Source organism: Corythoichthys intestinalis, chromosome 5 (assembly GCF_030265065.1).
Source record: "Corythoichthys intestinalis isolate RoL2023-P3 chromosome 5, ASM3026506v1, whole genome shotgun sequence".
Lineage (NCBI taxonomy): Eukaryota > Metazoa > Chordata > Actinopteri > Syngnathiformes > Syngnathidae > Corythoichthys > Corythoichthys intestinalis.
Genome location: NC_080399.1, coordinates 13,081,811 through 13,093,880, shown reverse-complemented (window position 1 = coordinate 13,093,880; position 12,070 = coordinate 13,081,811). Strand labels below are relative to the sequence as shown.

Sequence of the window (12,070 nt, the reverse complement as noted above, 5' to 3'; positions counted from 1 at the left end):
AATGGCATGATTGACCGAAGAAAAAAAAATGATTTCCCTGGCTGTACCTATATAAGGATACTAATGATAAAACATCCCTTGAAGATATATAATGGTTAAATAGATAAACGTGAAACGTGAACCAAGGCCATTCATGAGGATGATTAAAAACAATGTGGGAGGACGACAGATAGGCCGAAACAAGCCTTGGCAGGCCAGCCTGCTGTGCTTCACACAGGAGATTCTTCTGTCAGGAATGTGACCCATTTTACATTCACACAAGCATTCAGACCATGAGTGGACTGAGCATGCGCATCACTGGTGCCGTGTAGGGGGGAAGGGCACGTGCCTGTAATCTTCACATTGTTCTGAAGTGTGCATGTGAAGCTATGGCCGCTGTATATGTGCTGCTGGTCCGACAGGCTGAGAGCGTGACAGGAAAAGCCAACAATCATGTGGTGAATGAGGTCAAACTTTGCTCAGGGCCATAGAGCTGCCTCGGCCGGACACACGGCACAATGCTACTTTTTCCTTATCTTAATCTGCTGAGCATATTTTCTTCAACCACAACTAATTGGTTCCAATTCAAAGCCAATCGCATATTTGGCACAAAGGGACCAATTACATTAAGTGCCAATTTAACAACCCCAATAATTATTTTAAGGGGCAGGAATGATTTAGGAATTAACTACACTTTGTCCAAGTTTTAATTGCTTTTGGACTTCTTCAGAGCACTGTCTTTGACATTCAGAATTTCCTTCTACCTTCTATTCAAAATGGAGTGCAAGTGTGGCAATGGCAGTAAATCAATATGGGGAAATCGCACGTTATCAGTGCAACTGTGCTCAAGTAGCTCCAGTCCAAAGTGTTTCCCAATGACTAAAGTGTAAGCAATGTTTAGTCATAGGAACATTCAGTGTACAATCATTTAGATAACATCCTGTTCCTACCAAAGATGAGGAAGAGATTTCAGGAGTGTATGAAGCACCACACAACTGGGGAAATGGCAGGTGTTTTTATGCTGCTCACCCAGTGAACAATCAAAAAGGAAAGAGAAGTCAGCGCAGTCTCGGGGTAAATGTCAACGGATGTTACTCAGGTAACAGAGGAAATGATGCTGGCTTCCTGCCAAAATGTATATCTATTTTCCTTTTAAAAAACTGGGTCATCTACAATAAATATGCTGGAATATTCCTTTACGTGAGGAAGAAAAATGAAAGAGTGTCTGCTTCTTGAACAAAACTACAAATCAGAAACCACTTACTCTGTCCCCAGAGGCAAATCCCAAGACACTTACCTCAAATGAAGCTGCCAATTCATCAGTAGACAAAGACCAATACCCTACGGCTAACAGCAGCTATCGCCATAAAGTAGCAATTTAAATGTGTGAGTAAAATGAAGTCAGGAGATCATGTAGCACTAAATGAAAGAGCATAGCATAGAAGCATGAATCTTTCACACATCAAACCCATTACCTTAACCTTTAAAACACCTGAGCTTATTTTGTCCGAATTTGCATGCCTTTGAATTTGCCTTTATATTTCAAAGACAAAATTGTACAAAATGGCCCAGTTGGGTCTCTTTTTCAGGACACCATAAACTGTTGTTTTCTTCACTGACCAATTAGAATCAACAATTTGAACCCAAAAGGAGAAAAAATAAAAATAAAAAAAACTTGTCAAAATTTGTAATATTGATGTCCCATTTACAACCAAACATGCTCGACGAACCATTGTGAAGGTTGATAATATTTATTCAAATTGTTGGCATAACCATTTAACAGAAAAAAATAACACTGTAGTAGACGGAGGTTTTATATTTGACAGTTCAAAACAAACAACAAACGTTTGTGGCCTTTACGCTTACTATGGTCAAAACAGGTTACATACTAGTAGAGTAGACCAACAGTGCAAAAAAAAAAAATTACATATATATTATCTAGAGGTGCAATCTTGGGGCACCTAACGATTCGATTACGATTCAGAGGCTACGATTCGATTATAAATCGATTATTGATGACACCCCCCCATCCTCAAGCTATTAGCTGCTTCTAATGTTTCGTACATTAGCTACAAAAATTGTAAAAAAAGCCTCTCAGGCTTAAATAAAAGATTCTTTCAGTATCAAGTTAACGGTTCAAAACAGTAAATAAAATATTTAAGTCCCCAATCTGTATCAGTAGCTTTAAACTACATTCAATTAATATTGTGTATCAACGGTTAAAGTTGTTAAAATTGCTCCCGGTATTCCATAATTTGCCTTCCGTCTACTTTGGACATGTGAAAGTTTTAAAACTGTTTTAAAGATAGATTCAAGTTGAGATTTTGCCGAATTAGGACTATTTTAGTTAAAAAGTTAATTAGGTATGCTTAGAAGGGTCGCTACAACAGCCTTCCAGGGAAGTCTACTGCTTCAAGATGGCAGCTGTTTACCAACGCCGGCAAGTCTGTCATTTCGCATCTAGTTTTCTATACATGTGCTGCTAACGGCGCCGAGTCTTGTCATTTTGCATCTAGTTCTTTACACGTGATATTTACCATAGCATTATGTGGAAGTAGTTTGTAGCGGCTGACGCAGCACTCAGGTATTATTGTTTTTTTTAATCTAGCGGCATGAGTTGAGCCAGAGCCGTGAGTTGAGCATTGTCATTACCCAGGTAATGACAAGCATGATTTTTACTCTCGATCCGTCCCTCACTGCGTCCCAAAGACCGCGCTGACTAGAGGTGGGAATCTTTGGGAACCTAACGATTCGATTACGATTCAGAGGCTCCGATTTGATTATAAATCGATTATTGATGCACCACAAAACCCCTGTTTTACTTGGCCGATTGACTTCAAGTAAAAACGGGCATGGACCTCAACTTCCGCATTTTCAAATGAGACCAACCAGTGGCACGTGGGTGACGAAACTACAGCGTGACGAGGCTTCAAAGATGACCTGCATAAACGTGTCACCGCCGACATGTCCGGTGTTAAAGGGTTTTAAAGTGGCAAGTGAATTGATCATAGTTGTGCGATTTCAGAAGAAACATTTAACCTGTGATTGGTAGTTTAGTTGATATGGTAGGGGTGTGACAATATATCGAAATAGTGATAAATCGTGACACTTTTTATCCCAAAAGGTTATTATTATGTTTCCGCCAAGAATCTAAATATCGTTTTGAAAAGGTGTGAAGAAAAGGTGAAAGAAAAAGAAAAAAGAACCAAAAGGTTGCTAGCAAAATTTCCCAGTAGAATAATTTTATAATAACTCACTGGCTGCCACTGACGGCACTAGACGTCCAATTCATTTTGACATGGAATTCATTTCAAAATGGATTATCGACTAGCGCCATCAATGGCACTGAAATCAGAGCATTCGCAGTGCGTCTTTTGTGGGCAATTACAGGTCACTTTTGTTTATTTTAGGTCTTTTCAGGTTACTTCTTCAAATTAATAGGTGGTGACCGAAATTAAACAGAAAATGACATGAAATGCCCCAAAAATCAATGGCAGGATGGCCCCCAGATTCAAATGGATTGTTCGTCTACTAGTGATAAACTCATTTCAATTCACAACAGAAGGATGAAAAGAGCTTGTTTTTCTGTCTTTAAGTATTATTTCCTGACCCATGTACCAATAATTGTTGTATCGCCATATCTTGAGATCATTATTGTGAGCCTTGTATTGCAAATTGTATTCTTTCGTGAGCTGTCCAAAGGTTCCCATCTCTATTACAGTAACTTTGGGCGACCTGGCCGTCCAAAAATATCACAATTTGTTCCCTCTCCATCTCGTCTGATCTCGATTATTTCCGTGATATTTAAAAATCTTTTTTTTTTTTAATGGTGTTGTTTTTTGACTGGTATTTCTTATACAATATTGGCTATCATTGTATATTAACATTAAGCTAACAGGCGCTATATATTTGATATTTTAGAGTACAATGTGTGTAATATTTTCTAAATGTGTTTAGCTTTACAGTTAACCTAATCTGGGGTGTACTAAACCACTTGAAAACTAGCCCCATCCAGTTCAAATGGATTGGAAGTCTATCACCGGCAATGAAAACCAATGTTAAGGGAACAGTTCAATCACTAAGGCTTGCAGCACACCTGCAAAACTAATGAGGTTACATGCTAGAGAATATGGATGGAATAAAAGGCAGGAAAATCAGTTTTTATGTCAAATTGACATTTCGCTTAGGTTTTATGACCTTTTTGTGCCAAGGCGTAAAATAATAAACCTATTATGGGACAAATTGCAAACCTACATTCTATACTTAAGAGGCAAAATGGCAAAGATTTTTTCTTTTAATCCTATCGTTCGTTCTCGATTATATCTTGGTTTTAATGTTGTTTTTACCAGATAATTTTTATCCAATGGCATCCATCATTGGATAATACCGTAATTTTCGCACTATAAGGCGCACCTGAGTATAAGCCGCTATCCACCAAATTTGGCACGGAAACAGCATTTGTTCATAGATAAGCCACATTGGACTATAAGCCGCAGCTCTTCTCGCTGTATTATGGTATATTTACACCAAAACATATTAACAGGTAACACTTTGACAGTGGCATTATAAGACTGTCAAAAGACCAAACGAACCACCATTTATTGAACCAATTGGCAGCAAAGTTTCATTGCTTCAAGAAGCTTCATTTGGCCATCACTGCTCCCTTGGGAGAGACAGTCAATTTATGCTGCCACCTGGTGTCAACTCTGTTGTTGTCCAACATGCCTCCTAGCGTGCATTGCAGCGCTACATATGTAAATAGCAATCAAAATTCATGTTCTGTGCTAATTATTTCTTCAGTTACTGTTCCGGTTGTTTTAATAACGGCTAGTGATGGTATTTGTTAACACATTATTTGATAGTGGCACCATATGACTGTCATTAGAAAATCATAATTATGACATGACACTGTCATGAGCATTTATGAATGCTAATAACAGACGTTATTTAGTGTTAGCTTGCAAATTATCTTACAGCTCCAAGCTGGACATAAATAAAGTTAGTGACATAATTTGCCGGATGACAATGACATCTGTCGTAAGCATTCAGTAATGCCCGTGATAGTGTCATGTCATAATTATGATGGTCTTATGACAGTGTTATGACACCGCTGTCAAATAAAGTGTTACCTATTAACCCAAATGAATCAACAAATAAGCCGCACTGGACTATAAACCGCAGGATTCAAAATGAAAGAAAAAAGTAGCGGCTTATAGTCCGAAAATTAGGGTAGCATTAAGCTTGTACCTGCTCGACAAATGAAACATTTTGTACTTTAGTGTTCAATATGTGCAATTTTCTTTCTTCTATGTGCTTTAGCGAACTGCTGGAAAACCATCAACATTGGACTCATTTTGTGGAACTGTTCAAAATCTGCCAAACTACTCAGTTTGCAAATGCCTATGGTCAATTAAATATGACATGGCAGATCATCGAAATTGGTCAAAAATTGTTTTCCATCTTTGATCTTAAAATCGCCCAGTCCTTTAGGTCAATTTTTTTTGGCATAGAATCTGTACAACTCATTGTATTCAACTCATTGGTTGCCACTAACAACGACAGACATCCAACCACTCGAACTGGGAACAATCTTTCTATTAGTTCAAATGGATTGGACATCTGTCGTCTTCACTGAAACATGCTCATCCACTCCAAAAAGTACTAGAGGTATAAATATTATTGTAATTTCTTACCTGCAACTCACACCAAGCCACCTCCACAGTGGTCTCCGTATCCAAGCCCTTGTAGACGGTCTTGAAAGAGCCACGTCCAATTTCGATGTCAAACTTCAGGAAGCGCCCATCTGGTGATGTTCCCACCGCTTTGGTCTCAGCCTCTTCGATGTCCTCCTGCACTTTCTTTTCCGCTTCCCTCTGTTCAGCCTCTGCACGAGCCTTGGCAGCATCCTTTTCTTCATCCTCACCGTCACCTTCTTGCGATACCTTTGTGTAAGCGGAGTTGTCCGGCTCGCTTTGCCTCAATTCCGGCGACGACTGGGTTTCCGCCACTGATTCCGCATCACAGACATCCTGTATAATGGTCGACGCCTGTTTGGTAGGCACGGCGTTCACCTTGGCAATTTCCGTGTCTTTTGGCTCTCCGCTTTCCAGAGTCTCGGCGGACTCCGCTTTTCGAGGCACGCTTGGTTCGACCTGCGAAGTGCGGTGAACGGCGGCCTGTTGGCGCAGCGCCGGGACCTCTCGCGGTGGGTTCCTTTGAACGGCAGGTATTGGTATCCTGCTGGGCAAAGGGAGGGCCAAAGCCGTGGCATTGGAGTCGCTGATGACACTGCGGCGCAAGAATCGGTGTTCGGAGTTGCAGCGGTCACGCTCCATGGTGTGATGCCGCCGCCTCACTTCAGTTGGACGGGATTCATTAACCATCGAGTCCGACCCAGAGCTCGGACCATTTCCACTCTTCGGAGGGGGAGCCAGGAATTTCACCATTTTGTCATCAGGCTTTTCCGACATCCCACACAAAGAGCACAGGAAGACTAGAACTGAAAAATTAAAATAGGGAGACTTCCATGTCGGCTAAGGGGCTTTTGTTTAAGCAATATTTGGGATTTATTTGTTTAAAAAAAAAAAAAAAAAAAAAAACTTAAATTCCTTTCCTTGTTGCTTAGTCTTCGTACACACAGTGGTTAGACTGGAGAAGGTGAATAGGAGGTGTTCCTTTGTTAAAGATTTGAACACCACAGCAAAGCACAGAGTGCTGGTGCAGGTCTACAAATCTCTTGAAATCTACACCACCCATTCTGTGAGACACAGGCTGCAGCTTCTGTCAAGCATAAGGACTCGTTGATGAGGAACAAACACGCAGTGCCTTCTTACAGATGTCCTCTGAGCAAAATAATACGAATTGGCTCGTCCGATTTTACTGCAAGAGAGAACAAAATAAAAATCATTCCGATTGGACAAAGGAAACGTGCCACTGCAAATAAATAAATAAGATTATATTGGTGATTATTGGGATGATACTTGGCAATATTAAACATACTCTTATAACATAAAAATAATCCAACAAGGCAGTGAAATTCAACACTCATCATAACAACGCTGCTAATTTGTCATGTAAATTTAGACCACTTTCAACTCTGTTACCATCATATCACCCACCCTGCAAATTTGAGTTAAATAGCATAATCTGCTATCAATTTATTGAGAAATTCCTATTCTGACCTCCTCATGCCCAAAAATGTAATCACTGTGTTACCTTCATATCACCCACCCTGCAAATTTGAGTTAAATAGGATAATCTGCTATTAAGTTATTGAGAAATTCCTATTCTGACCTCTGTGACCTTTGACCTCAATTTTATACTACACGCAAATCTTGCAAATTTGATAATCCCTATATTCGTTCTTGAGCTATCTTGAACACAAACAAACAGAAATACAGAACCTAATACATAATGTCAGACATGTGTTTATCGTATCGTACTGCTCTTGTTGAAGGCTTTGATCAGACAGTGCAATTTTGGAGCATGGGCTCGCCACATAAGTGGCTTTCTTGTTAACATTTGTTGTACATGTGCCATTTTTAAAGACCGAATACAATCTAAAATTCTGCTTTGATTGACCTACAATAACATTGGGCTAATTTGAATAATGGCTGTGGTTGTATTTGGCAGCGTTATTGAACTACACTTTCACTCCAATACACCGTGACTTATATGAAAGCACATAATTATGCCTTCAGCGCAAAACTTTAATTTGTTCCATGACCACATTTATAATCTAGGAATACTTGTTTCTTAAAGGGTTATAACACTAAGTATGAATGCTAATCCTTAACCCATCAATTGCATTATGCATTTTGTGTTAGCATTAGGCTACCAGACAAAGTTCTTTAAGTTTATTACACGTCATTCTCTATATGTATAACAGGGTCAACAATTAAGATTGTTTTATACCATTTTTGCGGACCCAAATCTTACCTTTCGCAATCTTGTCATCCTTCTCATTTATACCTTGTATATATCCTGACAAGGGATGGGAATTGATACGATTTTTACGATACCTATTCCATTATCGATATTGCTTAACGATTCGATTCTTTATCGATTCTCTTATTGATTCTAATTTGGGGGAAAAGAAGAACAAACGTTTTGATTGGCATCGAGTTTGTTTAATCAGAAGTCACAACCTTACAAACTCACAACGAGGTCAAAAGAGGCCCAAAGCCTCAATGTTAACTGTGGCAATAAGTGGCAAATGCACAACAATGTGTAACATTTTACTGAAACATTTTTCCAATAGAAATAAAAAATATTAGTATATATTGGCATATAGGTCGTTGTTCTGCCTTTGGCATTATGTGTTAAAGCAGGGGTCCCCAAACTTTTTCCTGTGAGGGCCACATAACTTTTCCCTTCTCTGTTGTAACAGAAAAAGTGTGACAATTGCAGGAGTGCCTAAATGTAAAAAAATATTGTTTTTCAGAAAGCCACAATCAAATAACCCTTTCTGGATTCTTCACGGAACAAAAGTAAATAAAATAAAAATGATAATATAATATAATATAATATAGATAAATAATAATAACACTATTAATTAAATAGATAATAACCAAATTGACCCTTTCTGAGTTCTTCATAGAAAAAGGACAGGAAATAACACTATTGAGAAGTAAAAAAAAAAATAAAAAAAATTCAAAATGCTCTCTGGTATTGTTCAGGGGGCCGGACCAAATGTGGAGGCTGGCTGTAGTTTGGGGACCCCTGTGTTAAAGTGTATTATTTACCATTATATTGAAATGCATGCCTTTTAGTTTTTATGGTGCTTTCACGCTCAAGTGGGGGCGTCCTTGCGCTTCCTCACGTGAAGACGAACGCGCTTACACGCGAAGAAGTGCCGGATCCAAGCGAGTGAGCGAGTTAGTGAGAGAGGGAAACACTGCTACAAGCCTACGTTCTTTGTTAATGTTTGTAAAATATCTACAGAGGAAACGCCTGTATGTATCATCTTTTGTGTTGTTGTTGTGTGTTTCCACTCGCGATCGGACACTTAAATCAAGTTGTGTAGTGGTTTAAACGATGTGCTAATGCTAGCGAACGCATGCTAACAGTTTGTGTTACTAATGTATTAGCAGCTAATCATCGCTGATTTACGTTGATGCAAACCTGTTATTGGGGGACGAAATTGATTTGTTTCATTTCTATTTTTGGTTTCACTCTTCAAGTGATGGTTGAATAAAGTCTGCAAATTATACCAACGTCTTCTGTATCATCATTTGGGAGTTTAGCTAACTGTATAGCCAGGACTGAGCCTTAGCGTCTCGGTGAGGACATTGCAGTCGTATTCCCTCCCGATGCAGTTATCTCCACCTTGCGATGACTGCACTTGTTACTGTGGTCCCAGCTCTCTGTAGGTCATTCACTAGGTCCCCCCGTGTGGTTCTGGGATTTTTGCTCCCCGTTCTTGTTATCATTTTGACACCACGTGGTGAGGAGGGAGTTGAAAGTCCGAGTTGCCCAACGACAGCCCTAAAACATCGCTGCTCTAGAGGAGATCTGCATGGAGGAATGGGCCAAAATACCAGCAACAGTGTGTAAAAAGCTTGTGAAGAGTTACAGAAAATGCTTGGCCTCCGTTATTGCCAACAAAGGATACATAACAAAGTAATGAGATGAACTTTTGGTATTGACCAAATACTTATTTTCCACCATCATTTGCAAATAAAATCTTTAAAAATCCAAACAATGTGATTTTCTGTTTTTTTTTCCCACATTCTGTCTCTCATGGTTGAGGTTTACCCATGTTGACAATTACAGGCCTAGGCCTCTCTCATATTTTCAAGTGGGAGAACTCGCACAATTAGGTGGTTGACTAAATACTTATTTGCCCCACTGTATGTCATAAACGAGTAAATTGATCTCAGACGTCATAAACGAGTAAATTCCTCTCAGACGGTTTCATTATGAAGTACCCATCATTTTTTAAAAGAGTTAAACTACCAATGATATGTTTTATACATCTCGATGAGCCCAGAAGAGTGCCTTGCAGTTCCATAATTAATCTTATAGAGTAAATATATTTGAAATGACATGTATGTAGACCAGTGTTGGGAATAACGCCGTTATAAATATCGACTTTTTTCAGTAACGGGGTAATCTAACTAATTATTTTTTCTGCCGTTACAGTTACTGACGGTCAAAAGCGGTGCATTACTTACTCTGAATAAATTGAAGAAACTACCAGCCGTAGCGAGTCTACTCTGCTCTGTTTGTCACCGAAGACTTTGGGTGCGTTCAGGTTCGAGAATAGTGCACATACTTCTTATGACTCCAGGCTGTTTGTCCCTGCTCATTCAATTAGAAAATGCTTTCCAAAGCTTGCTAACTTTCTGTGTTTGCTACACCTGAATGCTAGCCTCGTTCCCATCGCCCACTGTCAGCCAGCAAGAATGCCGCTTCCATCTTGAGGACGGCAGACGCTTTGAGGGTGACGGGAGGAGTAGGGAGACGAGGCTACCTGAATGCACCCCCTGGATAGATGCGATGGAAGTGATTGTGATTGGCTGAGGGTTAGCGTCATGTGTCATGGTAAGCCAATCAGAGCCGGTGTTTTCACACACAAACCGGAACAGCACGTGCGGCAAACACACACACAAAACAGATGCAGAGGGATATGATGGCAGAGCATTCAGAGGAAAATTTGTCCTTTACGAGGTGGAGATATAAACGCTATTTCAAGTTGGTCGAAATTAAAGGAAAGAACGTGCATGTAAAGTGTAATTTATGTCCCGGGGCAAAGCTTTTGTCGACATCTGTGGTAAGCAATTCAAATCTGTTTATTTTTGTTGCACTACAAGTGTAGGATAAATCTGTTGCTGGTGAGGTGCAATAAATATTACAAGGTTCTATAACACAACTACCTGTCTGTTCTCTATTCAACTGACTCGAATACTGCTCAGAAAATTTCGAATTATTTGACATACAACAACTTCTTTATAAAGTAACGGAAAGTTACTTTCCCTGGAAACTAGTTACTTTCACTAATTACTTTTTTAAAGTAACGTGCCCAACACCGATGTAGACTACCTGTAAAGAAAAGTCAAATGCACCAGATTGCAGGAGCAGCTCCTTAATCTCGACCATTTGTCAGCGCACATTTAACACACTGACAGCTGCTCGTAGGTCATCGGTTCAGATCTCAAACGAGGGAAGGTGTAATTAAGATTATCACATTGCATTAATCGCTTAAGAACACTTAACGATAACACCGAATAATGTAGGCGAGGGAGGGGGGGCGCATACACGAGATAGATACCATCACTCCAACCACCAACAAGGCCATTTTAGACCTTAATTTGGCACGCATTTGAAATGCAGTCAATGAATATCGATTTGGCTAATTAAGTCAACCACAGCCTACCGTGCGAGAAGCGTGAACTACAACACGAACAGAACCGGGCGTTGATGGACGTGCGCACATTCGAAACGCACAATAATAAACAGTCGCGGCGGATTAATTTTTATGCGTGCAACTATTGACATTTGACTTACCTGACACTCGTCTGGTGTACCTACGTTTGCCCTGACTCTTTATATGACGCCGAATGCTCCTTAAACGGTAACATTTTCAACGGCACAAAGCCAGAAGGAGCAACCGGCTCTTTGTTAGCTTCTTAGCAGCTAGTTAGCTCCGTGGAGCTAATCTCGTCCCCCCGGCGGCCTAACCCAAAACGTCACGTCGCGTATTTTAAACAGGATGCCCCCCGCTGTTCGCCTTCCCACGCAGCCAAATAGGCGGATGTAAATGTTGCATCAATATCGTATATAAATCGATAGGGTTACCGGTTTGAGGTCGAGCGTCCATCCCTGAGCGACTACCATGGCGAGCCGGGTACATTCGGCCGGTGAAACACCGGCTGGAAAGCTACCAGGCAGGCGGTGACAACTAGCGTCATCTCATCTAGCTTAGCGTGCTAAACATTAGCTAGGCGGGTCTTGCAGATGGCCTGAAAGCTAGACCCGCCCCCCTCACCCCAGTTCGATTCAACGTCGGCTCCATTTGAAATTTAAACCACAAAAAAACTTTTATTTATTTCACAGAGAAGCGGTTACGTTTCCACAGTATGTTCATTAT

General features: G+C 40.2%; 1 protein-coding gene across 4 annotated transcripts in view; it reads right to left on the bottom strand.

Moving 5' to 3' along the window:
- LOC130916048 (serine/threonine-protein kinase WNK1-like) overlaps window positions 1-12,070 on the bottom strand; it is a 48,724-nt gene that overhangs the window by 36,394 nt on the left and 260 nt on the right. For 2 of the 4 annotated variants that reach the window (XM_057836415.1, XM_057836418.1), the window contains exon 2: window positions 5,673-6,858. In XM_057836415.1, the coding sequence (XP_057692398.1) occupies window positions 5,673-6,449 (777 nt within the window). In that variant the 5' untranslated portion in view covers window positions 6,450-6,858. Of the gene's footprint in view, window positions 1-5,672; window positions 6,859-11,487; window positions 11,604-11,778; window positions 11,937-12,070 lie in introns of those variants that run through there. The other 2 variants (XM_057836416.1, XM_057836417.1) reach the window with 2 other exon arrangements.